We start from the raw sequence: 24,920 nt of genomic DNA, 5'->3' as shown, positions 1-24,920 counted from the left end.
CAAAACTAAATGTGATGAATCTCCCCTGTTCTCGCTGGGTTTTCCCAGTGAAGTTGAAGGGGTTTTGTCCTTCCTGCAGTGACAGGACAGGGTGGCCGCAGAGTACAAGCTCCTGGGTCAGAATTTGAGCTCCGGCCCATGCTTTGTCAGGCCTCCAGCAAGCTGCTTTGCTCATAGGGCCTCAGTTTTTTCACCAGGAAAGTGGGAGCAATAATAGAACCCTCCTCATAGGGTTATTGTGAACTTAAGAGGGCTAATTTGGACAAAGAGCTTAGAAGAAAGCCTGGTACCAAGTGGATTAGCTGTTGTTTATTGCACAAGTGGTGTGCTCATCTTTCTCCATCTGTGGGATGGTTAAGTATTTTAGGCCAAGGAATTCCGTTTTCTTTATTTTTGTATCATCTACTGTAGTGTCTACTATTTGGTCACTGCTCAATTAATGTTTGCAGGATTAATTAACATTAAGTATTATATATTACATATATAATATATACATATACTGTATGCCTTATATATGCAATAGATATATATATGTGTGTGTGTATATATATATATATATATATATATATATACACACACACAGGCAATATACCACATGTTGTATGCTATATATCGTGTGTTATATAATAGATATTCCATCTATCTATGTGTGCATGTCATGTATATGGTATGATACTTAAGTGATTTAGGGCAATTAATTGTTTAATACTAGGATTCCTGGAAAAGAATCTAAATCTTTGTGTGGTCCGGTATTTCACAGTTAAAGCTAGCCAATTCTCTGATCTGGTTGCTGAGTAATGAATCTGTTATTTTAGAAATAATTTGGTAAAATTAAGTGAGGAAAGAAAAATCAGAATTTGGGTAGATATTTGTTGTTGAGTTTTATTTTATTTTTTTTCACTGTGCATAAAAATTCTCCAGGACTCATCTATATTGCACACAGATTTCTCCTCCTTAAATTAAGATGTTAACATCTGAGACTGTTGTGCAGAGCTATGTGCAGAAATCCCTTGCACATCTTTCCTGTGTTTCCTGGGCCACATAAGATCGGTTTGAAATTTAAAACTAAGTGGCTTGACAGTGAGATTCATGTTTTTCTCCCAATTTTCCTTCTGTGATTATCTATTCCTTTATGTTTTAAAGCATATTCCATGTTGTGTCTTGATTTTGATTATTTATTATGTTCTTTTTAAAAGTGATTATACTTGTATGTTAATTTTCACTGATTTTTGTTTTGAGCATGACTTATGTTTTATTTTGTGTTTCTTTTAGGTTTTGTTTTGTTTCATAAGATCCCACTGGATGGGTAGCTGAAATAAAGGCAAAGACAGAGAAGGGGGCTGTGGTGCTTGTTGGTTGATGCTGCATTGTAAGCCGGACTCTTGGGACGGGCGTTGGCTTCTCCCGGGAGGTGCCGCTTAGCTGGGGGTTTTCTAGTAGCTGTGGGTGGTGTTTGCAGGAGGTCCTGTGTGAAGCCTGCGGCTGTCCTGAGCTGTGTTTGGGGAGCACCGCTGCAGAGGCCGCTCCCAGGCTGCTAAGCAAACACTCAAGAAAACATCTTAAGTTAATGCTTCTCTTTTGTTCTTGCAATTGTTCAAATACGAAACTGACATGGGATTCCGTTGGTTTATGCTTCTCTTCTGAAAGGAGTGTTCTTTGACCATACTGGAAATGTAATGATTCTTATTGTTTCTGTTCATTAAAGGTGAACTGCAAAGTTTAAAAAAAAAAAAATCTAAATTTAGGGACAGGTATAAGAACACACTAAACAGCCTAATCTCCACATAACACGTAGTTTAGCATTGTTTTCTGTTGATGTTTAATGAAGACTGAATTCAGAAAGTCTTTCTTTTCCGTCTACAACACATCCACTGAGAAAGTTAAGGGCATCGCTGTGGGGACTTGGCCAGGCCACCGAGAGGTTCTCTCCTTCACTGGTGATAAAGGTCCAGAGTCATGCAATCAACGCTAATGATTTTTCTAAAGTTTGTTAGCAGGTGAAAAATAAAAGCAGCTCTGTGGTCAGGGGCTCTAGATTTAGGTTACGTGTAGTCAGTTTCAGAATAACTACAAGAGTGAAATAGACACACATGGCGCGCATGTCCTTTTATTTGCCCCCTGCGATCCACCTGCTTTTTAGAAGTTTCCTAGTGAGAGGGCCGCAGTATCTCATGCTGTTCCCATGACAGAACTGCAGCTTTTCTACTCTGAAAAGGTCTGCAGGCAGAATGGCTGGCCTGCTGGGAGCAGGAGACCATATTCTAAGAAGGATAGATACTGCATACTACAGTACTGCTGGTTTTCATGGGCAGGAAGGCTCTTCCTGACCCCAGCAGCACAGAGGTAATGAGCGTGCGCTTTATCAGGTCCAGCCTCATTGCCGAGAGGGTAGCCTGGGAGCTACAGAATCCTGCGTCCCTGCCTTAGTCCTGTCACGGACACCTGTTTCGCTCACTTGGCCATTGCAGTGACCTTTGTCCGCTTTGTTCAGCCTGTGCCAGGTAGGATCCCTGTCCTGCAGACAGGTTCAGCTGCCCTCGCCCCAGCTCACCTCACACTTTCCACGGGAGGGGGGCGACAGAGCCAGGCCCGGAGCATTTCGCTTGAAAGCACGATCAGCTCTGACCGTGGAGGCACGCTCAGAGACGCCATGGCTGGATTGGAAACTTACTGACATTTGAAAAAATTATTATTTTTTTTTGAAATAGTTAACTTAAGTTTTGCAGTTCAGCTTTAAGGATTTCTAGATTTTTTACTAGTCTGACATGTTCGGAAACATTGTTTTGCGTCCTGTGTAACTGAGGCATTAATCTTAATAAACCAGGATCCACTTAGGCACCACTTGATATAAAAGGATTATCCATGATGAGTATTTTATACTGTATCTTTTACATTAGCCACTAAATATGTTATTGCTTGATACAGACATTTCACAGGGTCCTATGGATTACAGCATTGAACTTGGCTACTCCATACCCCTGCCTCAGAGAGGGGCAGTTTCTCGGAAGCATACACAGGCTGCTTGTTCTCAAACGTGTGCTTTCCAAAGACACATTTGAGTGGGGAGAGCAACGGGCCTTTGGTGTGGGGGGGGGGGGGTCTGAATATTCCCTGGATTCCCATTTGCTTGCTCACTGATAAATGACAGGTCCTGTCACTACTTAGATTTTGATCTCTCCCAAAGTTGTTGATTTACAAAGAGGCCAGTTAATTGCAGAAACCTTGAACCCTGAAAGGAAAAGGAGATTCACACAGAGGGCGGACCAGAGGTGATCAGTACCCCCAGCATTCTTAAATATCAGCCATTTGGTGCAAGTTTTTTTTTTTTTTTTTAAACCCTTTAGATTTTATTCCATGGAACCAGAAAAAGGCAATGAATTGTTTAAGAACTATTTTCTACGTTTCCCAGACCCAAAAGGAAAAAGAAAAAAAAGAAGAATATTTGTATTCAACAGCTAGAAGACTTGCAGGGTAGATTTTTGTTTTAAAATGGAGAGAAGTGGACAGATAAGGCAATTTAATATATCAAAGAGCAGTTGACATCTCCTAGGGAACGATGAAAACAGCAGGCTATTAGAAAATTGTTTCATATGGTTCTTGTGTTCCTCGCTTTTCATTTTTCTTTAATCCCCGAAGACCACAGTCAGTGACATATCTTCTCATTTCTATCCTCTAGACCACCCTCTTTCATCCTTTGCTTTTTTATGTCCCCTACAAGACATCTTTTTACAGCTTCCTAATGACACGTATCATGTATTTTTTCAGCATTAGAAAACGACAGGCAGCATTTTTGCTGAAACCAAGTGCATTGCCCCCCAACCGGGACCTGGCATCTCAGTGCCAGGCAGGCGCCCTTGGCAAAGGGTGCGTGCTGGGCGTGCGGACGCCCAGCCCTGTAGAGCCAACTCCTGCCTCCCGGGAATGGGGCCCCAGTTTCCCAAATCTTCTGATTCTTTAAGAGAAACTTGAAACCTGGATTTTTTTTTTTTTAAATGTGAAATGTCCCTATTTTTAAAAAGTTGGCTCGGTTATTTTTAAAACATTATGTAGGCCAACAAAACATGTCTGTGGGCTGCCAGGTTGTTACTTTTGTCTTAAAGCAACATCATTGTTCTCTGTTTCCTACTATCTTTCCTTTGCAAATGCACTTCCCAGCATGGCCATTGAGAGCTTTTTTTGCCGTGGAGTTTGGTGCCCAAGGGATCTGCAGCGTGTCCCTTCCCATCGGGGCTCTCCTGTGACTTCTGCTAGCTGGGGCCTTGGCTTCGTCACCCTCGGTCACTGTTTTCCCTCCGTCCCCAATGGGCCCCACTTCTGAGTGGCGGGAGACCACCTAGCAAGCCCTTCCTCCCGTTTTGTCTGACATGGGCCTTCCTTTCATCAGGGTCCCTGTCATATGGCCCACTTGGATGGGGTTCGATGGGAGAGCACACAGGCCCATTCATGGGTCCTTGATGTACTGGTGTGGCCGCTGGTAAGTGGGAAACAAGCTTGCCACCTCAAGAGGTGTGGTTCAGGCCCTGTGTCTTGAATGGTGTCCCACTGAGACCCTCCAAGGCCACTGAGACAGACTAAGGATCCCCCACTGGCATCCCCAGAGACACCGGTTTGAGGCCAAAGAAGGTGCATCTCCCGATGGGAGAAATTCTTGGGTTTTCACTCCTGGTCTCCCAGCCCAGACCCATTTCATTTTTAAGATTTTATTTATTCATTCGAGACACAGAGATAGAGAAAGAGAGAGAGAGCATGAGCAGGGGGAGAGGAAGAGGGAGAAGCAGGCTCCCCGCTGAGCCAGGAGCCGGACATGGGGCTCGATCCCAGGACTCTGGGATCATGACCCGAGCCGAAGGCAGATGCTTAACCATCTGAGCCACCCAGGCGCCCCCCCCCATTTCATTTTTGACCCATCGAATGTTCTTTCCAAAAGTAGGGGGCACAGAGGAGAAGGAAATAATCCCAGCCCCAAGCTGCCACATAGGGCTCAGAGGAGGTTGGCCCCTGCTTCCAACTCTTCTGAAGGACACCCCGAGTGGTTGGGGCTTGAGGCTCCCCCCAGACAGAGCAGAGGCTACGGTTGTTGGGCAGTCTGAGGAGCAATCAGCTCAAGGAGAACAAGGCAGGAATTCAGCTCGCTGCCAGGTGCCGGAGCACGCGTGATGGAAGCGCTCCAGCTTCGTCTCTCCTTTTCTCTTGATCTGCTTAGAATTCCTGACTTTTCTCTCTTTCTCTCTAGCAATCTAAATTGACTCCATGACAAACAGGGGGCTTGTTTTCATTTGCTTTCTTGGTTGCTTTGCACACGCTTTGTTGTTGTTGTTGTTGTTCATTGCAAAATGGGACCAAACACGAATGGAGCCTGAACTAAACTCTCTCATGCCACTGTGGAGCGGATGATGCACTCTTGAACTGTTCTGGTGCTTTCTATCTAGCACTCCTCCCTGGTTTTCATTTCATCCCCTCACACAACAGTAGATGCTCATTTCACCTTGCCTTGTCCAGACCAGATGCAGAGGGAGAGACAGGACTCATGTCATCTGGTGCCTTCACAGGGCGGCTGTGTCCGGCCATGTGGGCTGTGCCCTTCCTGTCTAGCCAAGGTCAAGGGTCCCCCGGGGGTCCCGCAGACTGGACTCCAGGGACACCTGGGCAGAGGCCACTATTTCATTAAATGAGTTCTGCTGTGTTCACACACCTGCAGTGCCCACGAGCCATGTCAGGTTTATTCCAGGGCACTTGGGAAGGTTAAGGACTCTTCCGGACAGAGCAAGAATATAATTTTCCATGGGGTGCTGCCAGATGGAATTAAGTGAACAGAACTCCCAACCCAGAGAGTGACATGAAAACAGTTGTCGCAGAAGGCAGCTTTCCACTCGGGTTAGTCCGTTTCCTTGTTCGGTCATCAGGGACAAGGGAGCCCCCCAGCCATCTGATTCTGATGGTGAGATCACTCTGGATTTCATTCAGGTGAGTGTTGCGGTGGAGTCTTGGGGTGTTCATTACTGAGCACCCAAGATAGGATGCTATTGGCTTGTGTCTTAGTTTTCACAGAAAAAAAAAATGTGTGAGAAGCAAAGGAAAGAACAGAGATTTTCACCCCCTTTATTTTTCCATTTATGAATGGAGCATAATCAAATATAAAAGAGTGAGAGATTCTGTTCACAATGTTTAGGTATATCAAATCGTCACATTGTACCCTTTAACTGTCTTACGCATTTATTTGTTAGTCACACCTCAATAAAGCTAAAAAGAAAAAAATGGGAAAAAAAACTAGCAAGAGCTTCTGGAGAAAGACAAATTCTTGGGTTTCATTCACTTCCTGTTCAAATCCATTTGCTGTAATCCATAGGCAGTCTGTGAATCATAAGCATGCCCTGTTTTTCTCCATAATGTTCCAGGGTTTTAAAGTCATTTTTTTCACGTTTCCTGTAAATAATGGATAATCATTTTTATTTTATTTTTAAGTGCTGTTTTAACAATGTGGATAGACCATAAATGTACTTGCTGAATTCATTCATTTTTTTAACAAGGCAATAAAGTTTTATAATTCATCTCCATGTGTCTTGCATTCTGTGTAGGGCCTTGTATACCTCCCCTCCCTTCCTCAAACACATACCATCACCCCGTGTGGCATTGGCGATCCTCAAGACTAAAGGTGTCAGAAGGAAGAGTGTGAGAAACATCACCGAGCGTTTTGGGGAAGTCCCAAACTCACGATAGATCCTGGAATACATCTTCTCTCCCCCAAAAGGGACTTTTAAAATTTCCATCATTCTGAGTTATACATTTATGGTTAACTGATTCTTGCATCGGATATGTTTTCATTGGCTAAAAAGCAGTTCTAGAAAACAAAAGTTTAAGGGAATTAAAAAAAAAAAAAACAACCAACAACCTACATTCTGTGGGAAAGTCTTTTGGTATTTTAAGAACTTGGAATGATCCAGGTCCTAGCAAGAGGATACACTTAGTGCTCTGTCCCTCCATTCTAAGAGACTTGTATCCAAATGAACATGATGACTTGTGCTTTCGTGGAAGAGAAGAGAGAGAGGAAGACAAGTGGACCATAGAGATAGGATGGCATTGAACGATAACCATTAACATGGTACCCGCACTTCACAGTCCTCTTCACAGTCCCCCAGGCTTGTCCCTTTTTAATTTTTTCCTTTTAGGATAAGACCTAAAAAGCAAGGTTTGTAGGACCCCAGATTCATTTGAGCCTGCTTTCACCTTCTGGGAACGTTGAAAGGGTTTTGCACCAAATCGAAGGGTAAGGACTAGAAAAAGTGATCCAATGTGACCTGCTGTCTCATCGACCCAAGTATACTTATCTGTTCTAAGAGTCTGGTTGGTGCTGGTGACTTGTGCTTTTTCTAAACACCTTTCTAAACAGGTTTCATTGGCCATTTGGAGGTTGCATAATAATTTGAGGCAGTAGGACTGAACCCAGACTGTGCAGGTTGGAATCCCAGTTACACTCACAAGCTAAATGATCTTGGGAAAGACATTTCATGGCTCCATTCCTCATGATATGACAATAATATTAATAGTACCTGCCCACCTCCCCCCTCCAGGCTCTTATGAGAGTTCAGTGAGACTGTGCATGTTGGGGGGAGGCACTTGGTGTTGCTAATAAAATACTCTGAAGGACTTGGGTGTGCACTCATGCTTGAGTATCCCTCAGTAAGTGCCCCGGAATCACAGACTCATTTTTATATATTGGCCATATGGTCACTGTGTGGGTGCAAATAACGGAGTCTGATGGTAGGGAACTTCACTCACTGGGTCATTCTGGATGTGGTCCAGGCTGTGAAGCTGTCTTGGAAGTTACAGTGATTCCCCTTCTGGATCCCTCACTCTGCCCAGGCAATTCTTGCACATGGATTCCTTTCAGATTTGATTTTGATAAAAGAAGAGGGTACAATTTGTTTGGACCTATATTATGATAGTTCAGTGAGTTCGAATGATGCTCTATAGTTTGAGGATTCTGGAGGAAAAAACACTGGAGGTCATATCCCCCAAGTGGTCTGCCTTCTTTTCTTCTCACTTTATTAATTCAGAGTTTTTGATCATTTGAAAGGGGTCTACATTATCTTTAACTTTGAAATCATCCATTTGAAAATCTTCGGCTACAAATAAAAATAAACGAATTGGCTGAGACAGTGTGTGAAAGAAAAGACTTGTTTCAAGTTCCCTCAAGCCTTAGAAACAAGTATTTGCAGGCAATGAGCTACAAATAACTAGATTATTCTTTTCTACTTCCTGAGGTAGTTTCTCATAATAGCTGTAGTAGACAAAGCATGGCTGGCCTTTGCTGGAGCTATTTCATGTTTGAAGCAATACAGTTTCATTTCTTTAAAGATATTTTGTCATTTGGGCTTTTCTCTTCTTAAACCAGCACCTGATTTAAGGCACTTTTGCTGTTGTTACCACCTTTTCTAATGCATTTTCAATGAGATTGACTACAGTATCTAAATGGTAGTACTAGTTAACCGTATTGGTTTCTCACTGTATGCCCAACACCGTGTTAGGTGCTTCCTGGATTAATTCCTGATCCTCTCAAAATTAGCCAATGCTATATTGCTCCCATTTTAAAGGTTAGGAAACTGAAGAACAGAGGGATTGAGGAACTTGATCCAGTTTACACTGGGATTTGAACTCTGGCAGGCTGGCTAGATAGCTGGAGACTGAAACAGCTACCCCGTATGGACTCTTGAGCAGGACTGGGACTGGGGTGAGGCCAGCGAGGTGCCTGGGGCACCTTCAGGGCCATGCAAGTGCCCAGGGGTCACTCCTACCAGCACTAGAGGTTGAGCAGAGATGACTGTTGTAGAAAAGCAGAATTGTAAGGTCAGCCTTTGTTACCGGGGAGGTACATGCCACTCCAATAAGCCTCTGGTTATTTAAAGGTGCCATTGACAAACCCTTGCACACCTCAACTTCCAAATATGTGGCACGGTAGTGAATTGGCACATGCTTTCTAAATGTTACGTTATGGAACACAGAAGTTGCAATCAAGTATGGGTTCCTTGCGGATTAGCTCATGACAACCCAGCACATGTTTGCTTTGCCCATTGTAACTGAAGACAGATTTGTTGGTTTCGATTGTTCTGAAATGAATTTCCTCATGGCTCTTGAACCGGAGTACTTCCAGCTCATTTGTAGCGGTCTGGAGCAGTCCTGACTGTGGTCAGTGCCGGTGAAGGACACCGCCTCGGTGGCGGGGAGGCCAGAGGATTTGTCTGAGGACACCTCCTGCCACCTCCGTGTAGACCATCCAGACACTGGAACAAGGCGGTGGGGACTGCCCGAGCAGCTTCTTGCCTCTGAAACACAACGAGCCGGAGCAGCATCTGAGTGACTCAGTCACGTTGATGCTCCTGTCCCCGAAGATCTGGCAGCCAGTGACTGAAAGAGACTGCCAAGGGCATGCACTGAGCTCCCAGTCATTTGGTCCAGGCCCCATGTGGCACAGCATAGGATGCTGGGGGCCTGTGTTTACTGAATTAAAATCTCCACCCAACCATAGGCTAACGAACAGTGAATTCTCACCCCCTCTCCTTTTAAAATATTGATTGTGTTTCCCAAGAGGAAAGGAAAAGCCTCTTTTGTGTTTATTTGACACCCTTTCATTTCTTGTTAATATTTCTCATCATACAGTGTTTAGTCTTGGCTGAATCACTAAATAAAAATATAGGCCATGGCTGCTTGCTTTAAGGATTAGGACCCCGCTTCAGGTAAGTTCGTGCAAAGGCACTGGCCCCCCAGGTGGGAAGTAGAGTCACCAAACCCTGTTTTATCTCTGGGTGACGGGGATGTTCTCGGTTTTTACATGACCTAAGAGGTAGTGCATTTAGGGTGCTTCAGGCTTTGCAAAGATGACTCCCGTGATAGGTGTTCTCTCTGCACTTAGGCTCCTGGATTTGGCGGGCAGGGGCAGTTACCTTGCCATCACCCTCCTTCATTAAACATGGTTGAATGTTCTACTTCTGGGGTGGTAGTGTGCTGGCTCCCCGGTGTGTTGGACCAGCCGGGTGACTAGCAGGTGTCAGGTGGAGTAGAAGGGTCGGCCTATGCTTGCCTCCTTCTCACGCATGGAGGTTCATCCCTGCCAGGGCTCGTCCCCGCGCATGCACGGTGCTGCGGCTAGGCTCCACCTTTTCTCCTCTTCCCCATCTGTTCTTCTCGATTCTAGCAGAGGGAAAGGCTTCCTACTGCGGTCAGTCTCCAGTGCCTCACTGTGTCTTGTTTGTCCCCTTAACCTGCCCGTTGCTCTCCACAGCATTCCCACATCCTTCATTTAAACCATTTGCAGTGAGTTCTTTTTCCTTAACAGGACCCCAACTGAGACATGTACTAAATTCTTCATTATCTTCTTTCATCTTACATCAGGTCTGTTCAAAATCCAGTATATATCTGTTGTGTCAATTATAGGTCAGACAGTGAGCTGAACACTGGGGATACCACAATAAGAGGTTTAGATGCCATCTTTGGCCTCACGGGCTGTGGTCTGATGGTAATATCTGTTATATTGATACTGTGATTGTCCATACTTCACGCATAAGAAAACAAAGACACAGAAAGTTAAGTAACTTGGCCAAAGTCACACAAATCAGATCCATCTGCCTGTAAAATCAATGCTTTTGGCCCTGCTGCTCTGAGGTTGGAGCTTTCCCTTTGCCTCTTGGGGGACCCCACGGCTACAGACTCTGAGAAATCCATCAGGCCTCTGCTCTTCATTTTGGTGGCTCGGATTCTTCTTGACCCACTATAAATTGGTGAAAAGTATCTCCACTTTTGTTACCTATTTTCTCTTTCCCTTTCCTCTCTTTTTTTAAAATTATTATTCTCTTCTTCTTCTCAAGTTCCCTTTCCCAAGCCAAACCACACATGGAAATACGCTTTGACCTCTCTTTAATTTTCACACATTAAAAATTTAGAATCAGTTGGGTGGAGTGTTTGCACAGGAGAGAGATTGTGTGTGTGTGTGTGTGTGTGTATGAGAGAGAGAGAGAGAGATACCAGCAAGGAAAGACACAATTCCCCTCCCCCGTCACACACACACACACACACACACACATGCACACACGCACACGGAATATTGCATACTTTAAGCCCTGTTTGATTAAATAGGGATTTAATCCCAGTCCATACACCATCTGTACAATTATTGCCTTCCCGATGCGCACCATGCTGTAATGTTCCCAACCAGCTCCTTTTAAAAACTTTCCATATTGTATTTTTTGCTTTTTGTTTTTACTTCCTTATAAATAGCAAGAAGTTTCACTGAGAAGAAATGATTACAAATCCCAAAAGGTTGGTGTTCCGTTCTGAGCTCCAAAATGTAAGGATTGAGTGGATTTCAAACTTGGCAAAATTTCTGACTTGGCAAATCCTTCCATCCTTATTTATGACAGCTTGGAAACTTCCATTTTCCAGGGCTTATAAACGATGCTGCCGATTTTGTCTCTCTTTTCTGTTTTGCTGTGAATTATGAAATAATCAGCCTGAAGGTTTCCTTTTAACATTAACCCTCATAGCAGAGTGTGAGTGTGAGTGTGAGTGTGTGACTGTGTTCTTTCTTTTTTTTTGTTTTGAGGCACATTTTACATATCTCATATAGGCAGTGTTCTTCCCTTTTCCTGCCTTTCCACAAAATGACGGAGATGTTGAGGTTTGGGGTGCTGAGAATGAGAGCCTTGTGGTCTCCATCGTGCTCACAAAGGGCTTCCTGGCCATCCATCCTCTAAGGGACGCCATGTCTCATCCCACATGGCATTTGAACAGTTGGGATTCTGGAGCAAGACAGGTAAAACAGACCATCTCTGAGAGTTCTTCCTAGAGGTGTGAGCAGGTTGTGTTTCAGGGAACCTCCCTGCCCGTTTTCTCAATGGAACATTGTCAAAATGGAAGAACAACTGAAAACGTGTCTCCACCTTCTCCACCCTCCCCCTCCTCCTGCTTTTTCTTTTTCTCTTTCTCTTAACTCTTTGCCCGGTTCCTCAAAGCCTGCTCATTTTAAGTTCTCTTTGTAAGTACTTTCTTCTCCGGGTTCATGTAACCACACAGAAGTTGAGAGCCTCGATCATTGGGTAGAGTCGACAGATTTTGCCGGATATAAGCAGTAGGAATTTTCAAATGCAGTACGTGTCCTCTGAGAAGCAGATGCCAAGATGGGACAGAAGCTGCCAGGATTCTAATCAGGAGAAACTCTTGTGTGAGAGAAAATGGGGAAGGAGATAGGGAAGGCGGTGAGAGCATCAGGCTGAGGTACAAGTACACCTCCCGTGAACGAGAGGGAGGGAGGAGAGGTCAAGCCCCTTGGACTCCATGCGCCCTGTGGAAGGATGGGCAAGGCTCCTGGGGAGCCTTGGAACCAAGTCGGCCACCCAGAGAAGCTCCTTGGCTCCCAGGAGGGGTCTGCCTTGGTATTCTGTGGCACGACTTGGTGCTGGTGCAGCCCAACATGGGCTGGGAGCATGGACCATGTGCAAGCGAGGGGATGGATTTCAGAGCACAGATGGATTTCAGGGGTGTCATGGGGCCCTTAGTCAGTTATGCTCCCTGAAGCTGAAGGTCTGCAAGGTGCTTTTGGACAATAGCGCCATCTGGTCCGACCTCCACATAACCGATGTACTTGATGGTTGTTGCTCGCCATCTCCCTGCAAAGCATACTGACCCACCTGACAGTGACCTGGACACTCCACTGGATGGCTGGGGTCCAGTGCTCAAGAGAACGGCTGCTCCCCTAAATGACTTACTACCGGTTACATTGGTTTAAAGGGCTTTGACTATTTCCATCCTGTTAAAAAAAAAGAAGTACACAGATAGGGCAGGTCCACATTTTGAACTGTTTAAAATGTCGTTTTTGAGCTGTAGCCACCCTTTTATTTATGGCAACATGAAACAGCATCTGAAATAAAGACCTGTTTTTGTTTTTCTCCCCTGCATACTAAAACCACAAGTGATTGAATTTCATTTTCCTTGTGTGTTCCCCATCAAATTTCCTGTCGTGGCTGCTCTCATCGCTGGTTCACCTTGCTTTCAGGAGAGCATTCGTGATGGCGTCTATACATCCCTTGCCAGGTCAGGGATGGAGCTTGCAGGGGAGCGGAGCTATGCATCCACCGACACGGTTTCACCCCTGCTCTCCCGCGGTTACATCGTTTTCAAGGAAAATGATGCCTTGTTCAGATTCAACAGACTTCACTGAGTACTTTCCATGTGCTCGACCCTAGGTTTGCAACTCCAGTGGCTACAAGACACCAGACAGGTCCCGTGAGAGTAGGTGGGTAGGTGGGGGCGTGGGGACTGTCTTGTGCCCTGGCAGAGCTGTCCCCAGGCCCCACCACCGCTGCTGAGTCAGAAAGTAGGCTCTGGGCGGCCAAGTCTGCTTTTTCTGAGAGAAGTGGAGATCTGGATTTTTATGTGAAATTTCCCACTTTCTCCATGTTGGCAGGGCCCTTCACATTTTTTCAAGTCTCCGTGAGCCAAATTAAACATGTCTTTTGCCAGATTTTGCCTTTGGTGACCCCTCTGCTGAAGATTCTGCTCATCGTTTTTAAGATACGGCTCCTCCACGGCAGCCTGGGGCAGATACTGGTCTGCAGCCGGGCTTCCTGGAAGCAAATGCATATGAGGGTTCATGGAGCAGGGATTTATCAAGGGCATGCTGCAGGGCACCAGGGGGAGAGCATGGAAGAGGCAAGCCTGGCAAGGGGGCTAAGCAGGAAGATGATTTCAGGCACAGCCTCCTGGCAGGGGAACTCTGGAGTGTAAGCTGCCGCCCAGAAATCTGGGAGTTAGGCTTTCCTATTTGTGCACCCACCAGTCATTGGATGAGGGTCAAAACTGGCAAAAGTGGACTCTAGTAGCTCAAGGATAGTCCTCCAGGAAGGAGACACAGGTGCTGACTGCCGCAGGGGCAGCAGCGGACCCCACAGAGCCCAGCACAGCCTACCTCCAGAGTGCTGGACTTACTCAAGTCCATGGGTAATAAGAGTCACATGTCAAGACAGAATTCAAACCTTGATCTTCTGACTCCAGTCAAGTCCAGTGCTTACTGACATGCTTCCCAGGTGCTGCTTGATGAGATCAATGTCCAGAATTCAGATTATTTTAGACCCTGACTAGCTGTGTGTTGGCCTCGGACTCCTAGCTCATCTTTCTTCTAGGACTGCATGGCTTTCTAGAGAAGGCAGGGCAGGTGGATAGGAGCTAAGAAGGAGCTCTGGAACCAGCAACATTCTGGACAGCTGTGCATGGGCTCCCGAAAGTCTGTGGCAACTCCCTGCTCTGAGTTCTTTCTCTTCACTCAGTTTGCTAATTGTACATCTGAGATGCGGGCAGAGTTTGGGGTGCTCTGTACTGTAATGCCGAGTTCTAGGCCTGTGACACATGGCCATCCTGATGCTGGCTGGGCGGGGGGTGCTTCTCTGGGAAATAGGCCAGTGGTCTGTACATCTTGCTTGATTCAAACCTAGAGTGCACAATTTCCTTTGGAGAGTTTAAACTATTCGTGTGTTTAATTTAAATACCCTCTCAACTCCAACCAGACCCCTTGAAGGAAACCCATCAGGTAGGGAGAGAAGGCAGAAGCTACAGCACCATCTGCTAATGGCCATGCCTGGAGTTTGAGGGTCCCAGAAACAAAAAAGATCGATTTGTTTTGTTTTTTAAACTGAATCCACCCCATGTGCCCACACAGCCCTTGCTGTGTGCCCGGTGCTACGGCTCACACCTTGTCCGTCCTAAACCTCCGGGCTAGCCAGGACAGCTTCCTTGTCTTTACCTCTTGAATACTGTCCTGAAATCAAGCTACGTCTTTCTCCCAGCTATCTTTCTTTTCTTCTCTTTAAGTTTTATTTATTTATTTGAGAGAGAGTGAGAGGGAGAGAGAATCTGAAGCAGACTCTACACTGGGCAGAGAGCCCGCTTTGGGACTGAATCCCACAGCTCCCAGATCACGACTTGAGCCAAAAACCAAGAGTCAGATGCTTAACCGACCGAACCACCCAGGCGCCCCCTCGGCCTGTTGTCTTTCAGACCTGCCTGGTATTCTCCACTGCCACCCCTTCTGCCTTCCTTCAGGCTCTCTGTGTTTGTCTGGGGCAGACTGGTTTCACTCTTCTCACCATGCTCCCCAACTTTGTGCGTCCAACATTTTCCACCTAAAACACAGACTTGAGCTAGTCAGCCCTGGACTCACACCGCTTTGGCAACTCACAAAGCTAAGTAGATCAAGTCCATGCTCCTCAGAATGGGGCATCAAACTCCAGAACATTCTTCCGCCAGCCTGTCTTTTTCTACCACGCCTTCCCATCCACCACCACCTCTGCACTTCCCCAAGACCCTAGTTTGACCCTCTTCCTCCCACCACCTGGTGCATTCGTGTGTCAGAGTCCTGTCACTTACTGATTGGGTGACCTTGGATTTGGCACTTCACTCTGCAAGTCCCAGATTCCTCCTCAGAGAGATGAGGGAGGCAGATATCTAGCTTGTGGGGTGACTAGGAGAATTTAATGTGAAAAGTATGGCAGGTCAGCAGGATGTGATGTGTTGTAGGTGCTCAGTAAACAATAACATTATGAAGATTGTCATTACTGCTGTCCCTTTCCAAAGCCTAGCTGCACTCTTCCTCCCCTCGCGAAGCTTTCCCGGGACGGCCCACATGGAAGTGACACCTTCCTTCCTATACTCCCATAATAGCGTTGTGCTGTATTTGATCATCTAGTGAGATGAGCCTGGGTCCTCCATGTCTGCATTAAATTGAATTGCTCCAAAGCACGGGGCCACACACCATTCCTGTTTGAGGACACCTGTGCTTTCGAAGGAGGAAATGAAATATATATGATTCCTAGTTGAGTTCACTTTTATTGCAATGGGAGAATTTTCTGAACAAAGCTCAGGCCTCAGTCTTGTTTGGAAATAGGGAGCCTCATGTTAGGATCCTGAATGCAACCCAATCGCCCCGATGAACAGCACAGGCTAAGGTTTCTGGGGGACTTCAGTTTGTCAGCCCAGGAGTATTCCGATGTATGAGGTTCCCAGGGCTGCTATAACAAAACACCACATACTTGGTGGCTTACAACAGCAGAAACGTATCCTTTCACAGGCCAGAAGTCAGAAATTGAAGCGTTGTGAGGGCTGGTTCCTTCTGGAGAGTCTGAGGGAAAATCCGTTCCAGGCTCCTCCTAGCTTCTGGTGGCGGCTGACAATTCTTGGTGTTGCTGGGCTTGTAGACACGCCGTCCCTCTGCCCGTCTTCACATAGTCTTCTTTCTGCACCTCCGTGTCTTCACCTCCTCTTAGAAGAATAATTATCACCGGATTTAGGGCCCACCAGAAGTCTGGGATGTTCTCACCTTGAGATCCTTACTTACTGCTGCAAAGACTCTTTCTTCCAAATAAGACCCCCTTCACTGGTTCCGGGGGATATAATTGGAAACATCTTTTTTTTGGAGGCTACTACTGAACCCACTACACTTGAGGATAGAGTTTATTTGAGAGGTGGGCGGCGTGTCCTATCACACACATGGTGTAGGTGCCAAATCCCTCCAGCCCTTTTGGCCCATGCTGTGAACCTGGTTCTTAACCTCTCTAAGACTCAGTTTCCCTTTCTATAAAATAGGGATAATAACTTCTAACGCACAGGTTGTGAGGATGAGTTAAGAATGGATTCATCTGCATATAGTAGATTCACGATGTGGTTACTATCTATAGTGAATCCCAGTCATTTAATAAAAATTTAAATCTCGGGCCATCCAGGTAAAAGAGACATATCACATGGCCCTTAGTCATACCAGCACTCAGAAAAGGTTCCATGTTTGTTGAATGAATAAATAAGTGATCAGAAGTACTTGCTTTGTTCAAGCACTGGAAGAGACTTGGGCAAGTCCTTTGAAATAGCTTTCTGCCCACAGGATGAACGAAGATGCCAGACCTTTAAAGGAAGATCATTTTTTTGGGCTATTCTTTAAAATCCTTAATGAATATTACCACATTGTCATTTTGCTTCAGCAGCCTGCATATGTGGCCATTAAAATGGGTTCTATGGGGGGAAATCACGTCAAAGACAACAGGGTGCCTCAACTAAGGAAGAGCTTACTGCACAGAGCAAGGTGGAAAACTCAAATGCCTTTAGGGTCCAGGCAGGCCAGATAGTCCGGGACGGGGAGCCCCCTGGAGAGTGTGTCCTTATTTAAAGAGGGCCGCTGCTCCTCATTCATTAATGCAGCCAGGTATTCCATTCATTCAACTCAGAAGGGGTTGAGCGTGCTCTTCGTGCCCTGCGCTGTTCTTGGTGCTGAGGACACAGGGTTGAACAAGGCAAACCCCTTGTCTTCAAGGAGCTTCTGTTCCATGAACCCAGCTCCAGTTGCCACATGGGAATCCAGGCATGTGAAAGAGAAGAAGCCAGAATTTTATGTGCAATGGTCTGCTTCTTAAGTGTTGGCAAGCACTGTACATTTTTTAAAAGAACCCCATACAGGCCAGACTTAATTTATCTCTCAACTCAGTTTAGCCTGCAGGCTGCCCATTTGTGGCCCCTGGAGTGGAATATCATGACCTTTACCTTACAAAGCTTTTTTTCAGTGTCGGATTTTTAAGCTAATTCTCATTTTTCTTGCCCTCGTTAGAAGTTGCTAATGCTTACCGCATGTTGTTTACATCCTCCCGGATTGAATGATTCTTTGGTCCTTCGTCCTTGTATTTTCAGGTGAGCTAACCTCCGTCTATCAGATTTTTCTTTCTAATTCCATCTCCAAATCTTTGATTACTCTTTATGCTCTCTCAGGCTTCCGGAAAGGCTCTGAGCATGTCATCTGGCCCTCAGCCCTTGTCCCGAGGGTCAGAATCTAGCTGGAACTCTTAACTGAACTGCTTCTGGTTTAGTCTGCTTTTAAGCTTCCCTTTCTACTTGACCATCCAATTTTCCCAGCCTCTGAGTTGCACTGACTCCCAACCTTAGGTGTGATATTAATTTCTCTCAGAGGGACATGGGTTTAATAGATTTTTTTAATTAACATTTTGTAATATTGGAGCCATCATGCTTTATGACAGACTGATACAAATGTCTATAATTACATTTTTGGCACTAAATCTTGGGAATAGTCTAGAAGTGTTTGTTTTAACCCCTTCCTAAAACGTTCTGATTTATGGGCAGGCCTCTTTACGCACACCTCTAGTGGGCCCAGTTGTCATGACAACCCAGAACATCATTTGTCAAAGAGCTATAACTTCATTTGATGTTGAAGCTAAAAATTTATCTCTTAGGATTTATTTTTATGACAGGGAAATTTTGTATTTCCATAGATCTGCTTCTTCCCCTAATTCTCCTTGCAGTTAGGGAGATTCAGGCTTCAGGGGAAGATTTTTCTAGAGAATAAGAGAAATCTCTTACCACCCTACACTTCTAAACAGATGAATTCTCTTAGCCATTCCAAAGAGAACTCTAATGCACTCATTAGTACCCTCCTCAAAGTAGAATTATCCCCCTTGTGTCTCTATCTCAATATGATTTTTGTTTCCTTAAAAAAATTGCAGTACAATTTTTTTTTATTGGGTGACTTTTTTTGGCTAGCAAAGTTCAAAGACAGAGAAGAAAGAACATGTCTGTCAATCTCTCCTACATGCTGGAGAAGAGTAAGGTATTTAGTTATGATATTTACTTGTGTGATCTGTGATTTGGGGACTGCCAACTCAGGGTCAGGAAATGTATCAGTCAGTGTAGTGGGCTCTTGGGGACCTTGCATAGCCAGCCCAAAGGGGGTTACTTCTCTCTTTCTGGTGACAGAATGTGGGCCATTCTGTAGGATTGTCTATTTCATTTTATTTTTTTTAAAGAGAAGTCAGAGTTCAGTATTTTTATATGAAATTCCCTAATTTTCAAAATGCTGGCAGATCATGTATGGATTTTTCTTTTTGTTTTCTCTGTCTTTTTAAAGATTTATTCATTTATTGAGAGAGAGGTAGAGAGTCAGAGCACAAGCGGGAGGGGCAGAAGGAGAGGGAGAGAGAATCCCAAGCAGACTCCACGATGAGCCTGATGGGGGCTCCATCTCACAACCTGAGATCACGACCTGAACTGAAACCAAGAGTCGGATGCGCAACTGACTGCACCACCCAGGTGCCCCTTGTTTTTTCTTTTTAAGCAGTGTAGTAGTCAAAGCAGATCTGAGGGCAAGTTCACTCCATGGACCTCCCCCCCCGCCAAGGTGGGGATTTCTGTCCCAGGCCATGCCACCCAACAGCTGAGAATGGCTTTGTTTCCTATAAATTGAACAATTTGTAAACCAGGTTTTTTTCCATGTTCTTCTTGGGATCTGACTTGTTAAAAATATTCCTTCCATTGGCCTCACTGGAGGTGATGTTCCAGCCCTTTGCGTGTTGGGTCTCTCTTGGGCTCTGGACCTGGTGTAAGAGGAAGCTGATGGTAGATGCCTCTCAAAGACCCACATACGCTTCTCTCTGACATTCCAAGATAGATGATGGGAGCCATCAGATTCCTTCTGGGATTGTTCACAGATTTACGAATCTCTTTTTGCCTTTGATGGATGGGGTAGTTTAATCCTAGTGGCTAGGACCAGTATTTTTCTTTTGTATTGGGAACTCCTGGGTGGCCACCTGCCTATCCACAACAGATAGCAAGAGTTTTTTTTTTTTTTTTTTTCCTCACTGAATTTTGAGAGTGTTTTGTTTCCCATCTATCAGAGGGGAAAACATGAATAATTCTTAGGAATATGCCGTCAACAACATCTGGGGGCAAAGCTGCTCTATGGTTGTCACTGCTCCAGAATAAGAGTGGTTTGGGGAACACTCTACCAAGCCCGTGTGCAGTTACATTTAAGACATTATGGGCTTCGTGTAAAATTAAGCTGAACATGGAAACTCAGAGTGACTGGCAACAGCTGCTGGTTGGCAGGTGCTTTGTGCCCTTCAGACCCCACTGTGATCTGGTCTTTCTGGCTTTTTCCAGCCCCTCCTGCACTGCCTTCCACGGCTCCTGGGCTCAAAGAGCTCCTGCCCTTCCCCAGTTACCTTCATGCTCTTGTGTAGCATCCTATACCTGGAAAGTTATTCGCCATCTCATCTTGTTTATACCTAGACAGGGTTTTATGGGGTCCTTAAGAGTGTTTAAGCTTTAGAGATATTGGTTAGAAGTGGAGCAGATGCAATCCCCAAAAAAGTAACTCTGAGAAGCTGGCTCCAGATAGGAGCTCCTTGCCCCTATCATGCTTTTTTGAGCAGCCTAAGGGTTTTTCGGGTTGTTTTGTTTTCATCCTTCTTTGAGCTGTTCTTAGCAAACAAGAGAGAAAGAATGTGGTATAATTAAGGTAGAGTCTCCCTCAAATATGCACAGACCCTGTTTAATCTTTAAAGCTGTTCTCAGTATTCTAAGATAAAGTTTTAAATGGCTATCCAGTGGTAATGAACTAATTCTCGTGCCTTATTCTGTGATTATTTCTTTCCCAGTAGATTTAACAAATTATACCGGCAATGTGTTTTTAACAAATATATAGTGTATGAAGAAAGAAGTAAAAATTTCCTGTAATGCTGCCAGCCCCGAAATCTCTTACCTTTTTCGCCCAGTACCTCTCTATTTGTATAATTGTTACCTGGCTCAAATAAATGGAGCACCTAGTGTAGGTACTGAACAATATATGATAAAGATTTCTTTATGGAATTACCATTTCTCATAACTTAATCTTTTTGTGGCATTGTAATATTCACCCTGTGAATAAGCCATAATGTACTTAATCATTTCCTAGTATTGGACATTAAAAAAAATTCCAATTTCATTATTAAAAATAACAGCATAATGGGCATCTTTGTCCATCTCTCTTTTTGTTCCCCTTAGCACTAATTTCAGACATAAAGTTTCTCATGAGGTTTTTAATATTTTTAAGACCCTTATAATACATGGCCTGTTTATTTTCTGAAATATTGGCTAATTTGCAGTCATACCAGAAATGTTTAAGAATGCCCATCTCTTAGTACCCTTGTTAACAGAGTTTTGTTACTTTTCCCCCTAATCTTGGCTTTAGTATTTATTTGATGTTTTGTATACATGTCCACCTGTGGTTGAGTGTGTGTGTGTGTTCACTGCCAGTAAGAAAGAACAATGTGTCCAGTCCCCTAGCGCTGTGGTATGTTGGAGGTTCCCCACGAGAGGCCTTTACCATGTACCAAACAGGACTTTAAGTGCTTTGGGTATGCCAACTGCTGTAACCTTCTTAATATTCCTACAGAGTAGGAGAGTAGTAGATATGACTAATAGTAGATACTGTTATTACTCCCAATTTCCAGGATGGAAGCTGAGGCCCAAGGAGGCTTCATGACTTTCCTGAGATCATAGAGCTAATAATTGTCACAGGCAGGATTCAATCTGGGCCTTCTATCTCCAGAGAATACACTCTTAACCATTCCCTGGAGAGCTTCCTGCTACTGTGAGGGAGAAAAAGAGCCGTCAGGGCCTAGGCCAGGCAATGGATAAGAAACAATGTCTGGTGAACACAGTTGCTCACAGGACAGAAGTAAACCTCGCAGATTTTCATGGTTCTTTTTTCTTCATGAATGGGAGAGTCGGTGCAGGTCCCAGATTCAAAGTAACAGACACTTCTGAGAAAACAAGATATTTTAGCTCAAACACGAAAATCTTTCGTTGTCTCAGAAAACAGAATTTGTACATTATTCTTCATAATAAGGCCGAAATCGATGCTAAAAGCTTCAGAAATTGCATTCGTTGTTATGTCCAGAAAACACAGTTGTTTTGGAAATGCAAAGTTGTTCACATTTTCCTGTCACGCTGATCTTCAGAACATGAATTCAGTGACCTTATATTCCTGTATTCTTGTTACCTCTGTAGTGCTCCCTTTAACTTACAGCAGTGGGTTTCATTGATTCTTGGTTATAGGCTTGAGACGCCATATTAATGGTCCCAGTTTAATTCAGGACATAAGCTTTTGACGTCCACCCAGTGATGCTGGGCATTTTAAAGGGATACAGAGACATGAGACATCCCTTCGAGGGGTTTATAATCTCACAGGGAGTTTTAAGTTTATAAAACAGATAGAGCAAAGGAGAATAAGATAGATACCATTAAAGAGATTCAAAGAAGCGTGGGGTTATAGTGATTTCTTGCTTTGTAGAGATCAAGAGAGGGACTCGTGGGGAAGCTGGGGGCATTTCTGTTAGCCCTGGAAGGGTGGGTAAAATGTGTAAATGATGGAGGTGAGGGGCAACCTGGGTGGACGTACCAGGAATGGGGGAGAAGCAAGAAGCAGCCGAGGCCCACCATGTCCCGTGATGAGCGACTGTTCTAGCATGCGTTAGAAATATCACATTATTATCCACAGCTCCAGCTTCATTGAAGGCTGCAGTTGAATTGGCCCCAGTCCTTGGTTTTCTTGTTGGGACCATAAAGTAATCATTAGTGACTGTTCCAGCCCCAGAGTGGAGCTCACCTCTCTGTTCAGCCCTACAAAGGCAGAGCTGGCTAGAGGAGGACACCTGTGGCAAAGGAGCCCACAGCCCGAGCTGCTGATCGCCAGTGTTGGTCTGCGTCAGAACCACCGTGTCCTGTGCCTGCTCCTGTCCTGGGCCTCACATGGTGGTGGATGTGGTTTGCGGTGGGACAGGAATCTGCCTGCTCAAAAAGCTCTCCACGTGGTTCTAATGCACACTACAGTTTAGGGCCACTGTTCTAACTCTTGGGACCCACACTAGCTTCAGGAAATAGGAGTCTCTGGGGACATAGGGCTGGGAGTCAGGTGATTCTCACGTGCAGCCAGGTCCGAGAACAATGGGATGGAAAAACTAACCTCATGCTTTTAGTGCTTTCCGTGAAAAAAGAAAGAAAAAAGCGACGATCATGCCCACAGGTATTAAAGGGAAACATCCAATCCATTTCTTATCCTTGGATTTTGGGGATATATATGCATCTGGGGCTTTGACATTGAGGTTTGGTGCAATGGTTCTCATCTGGGGAACTTTGAAAACTCCACCTGCCTCACCGGCGTCCCAGACCAACTAAGTAAGGCTGTCTGTGGGGCAGGAACTCAGCATTGATGTTTTTAAACCACCCTAAGCTGATTCCAGTGTGCAGGGAGGGTTGAGAACAGCAGGAGAAGGTTTGGGTGAGGACAGGCACACAGGCGTCTCCACAGTTTGGTTCCTTTGCGTTTCCCTTCCGCTCAGGCAGTTTGCGGCCTCTCCATGACCACTTCTGTCCACGGCGTTATACTGTCACTGCCCCCAAATTCTAGCTCAGTTGGGAGAAGTTAACATTTTCTTCTAGAACTTGACAAAATACAGAGGGGGAACCTATCAAGAACCCATCAAGAGTAATGTTGCCAGGGCGCCTGGGTGGCTCAGTCAGTTAAACATCTGACTCTTGATTTTGGCTCATGACATGGTCTCAGGGTCCTGAGATCGAGCCCCGCGTCAGGCTCTGCACTCAGCGGGGCGTCCGCTTAAGGATTTCTCTCCCTCTGCCCCTCCCCCTCCCCACACATACTCAGTCTTTCTCTCAAAAATAAATAAATGAATCTTTTTTTTTTAAAGAGCAATGTTGCCAGATTTAGTAAGTAAATACAAGATGCCCAGTGAAGTTTGAACTTCAGATAAACAACAAATGATTTTTTTTTTAGTATAATTATGTCCCATGGAGTATTTGGGAAATGCTTACACAAAATATTATTTCTTGTTTATCTGAAATTCAAATTTCACTGGGCATCCTGTATTTATCCTACCTATAAAGGAATTTAAATCAAGTCCCAATAAATTTAAAGTGGCAGGTTTCTGATTCTACAGTTGATAGCCCGTCTCCAGCCTTGCAGTCCCGTGGCCCCTGGAGCCTGCCTCCCAGAACAATTGTTCCCGAGCCCCACAGTGTTAGTAGTTCTTCACCAAGCCTCTGTTTACAAGGAGGGAATAACTTTATATCCCACTATGAAGTTAATTCCGATATCATCTTTTCCCTTGGTTATCAAGGTCACCATTTAGCCTTGAGCACCTAAGAACCCTTTGGGTTGCCTTGCTTACTTTCCGTTTCTAATTTGAGGAAAGTGTTTCATGTGGAGCCAATGTAACGTTGGGCCTCATCTTTCCCAGCTCATGTTATTAGCCCTGCCCACCTGCTGAGCCTTCTAGGACTCCAAGAACCCAGGTACAGGGAAAAAGAAGGATAACCAACCATAAGATTCTGTTAACATACTCCCAGCTTCATGGGAGTAGACCTATACCTTCACACAGACCCTCTATTGAAGGGCTCCATGCTTAGTTTGATGTCTGCTGTCAGTCCTTTGAAATGCTTGATTTATGAACAAGGGGCCTGCATTTCATTTAGCACTGGCCACTGCAAATTATGTAACTGGTTGAGCTCATAGTAGAGCACATACACAAAGTAGACCGATAGTAGTGGCCTTCTTGCCCAGACAGGAGTTTAGATGCCCCGTAGTGTATATGGCCTTAGTCTTCTTTCCTAGGTAGGTGGTATTTCTTTGGCAGGGAAAACCTAGAACAGCTGCTTATACATTCCTCCCTACTCTTCCAGACATGCTTGCCCTCAGAAAGACTTCCACAACTCAACTCAAAGAAACATAGTTGCATACTCCCAGGCATTTCATCTGCAAGTTTGGATTGACCTCCGTATCTTTTCAAGAGTAGGTGTCTTTTAGAGTGGCATCTAGTAGCTGTCACCATTTGTCAATCAGCACCTACCGAGTACCTGGCCCTGAGAAAGGTGACCTTCCTTCACCTGCACCATCATCATTATCAGCCATCACAGTAGATGTGTTCAGTGTTCATCTCTGCCTGGCTCTGCACCGCGAGATGGAGTGTGCTAAGCTATATTCTGTCGGTGAAATTAGCCTGACTCCGAAAGACAGCCATTGATGCCTTTGGAACAGTGAGCTTCTTCACATC

At 44.9% G+C, this 24,920-nt stretch overlaps 1 protein-coding gene across 7 annotated transcripts in view; it reads left to right on the top strand.

Annotated features, from left to right (window-relative positions):
- Nucleotides 1-24,920, top strand: part of NTRK2 (neurotrophic receptor tyrosine kinase 2) — a 331,355-nt gene that overhangs the window by 133,931 nt on the left and 172,504 nt on the right. The window contains exon 15 of one of the 7 annotated variants that reach the window (XM_027614956.2): nucleotides 1,273-6,549. The exons of the other annotated variants lie outside the window; for them this stretch is intronic. Coding sequence (XP_027470757.1) covers nucleotides 1,273-1,310 — 38 coding nt within the window. The 3' untranslated portion in view covers nucleotides 1,311-6,549. Of the gene's footprint in view, nucleotides 1-1,272; nucleotides 6,550-24,920 lie in introns of those variants that run through there. 7 annotated transcript variants of the gene reach the window in all.

This window comes from Zalophus californianus, chromosome 13 (genome assembly GCF_009762305.2).
Source record: "Zalophus californianus isolate mZalCal1 chromosome 13, mZalCal1.pri.v2, whole genome shotgun sequence".
In the NCBI taxonomy this organism is placed as follows: domain Eukaryota; kingdom Metazoa; phylum Chordata; class Mammalia; order Carnivora; family Otariidae; genus Zalophus; species Zalophus californianus.
This window is presented reverse-complemented; position numbering and strand designations above follow the sequence as displayed.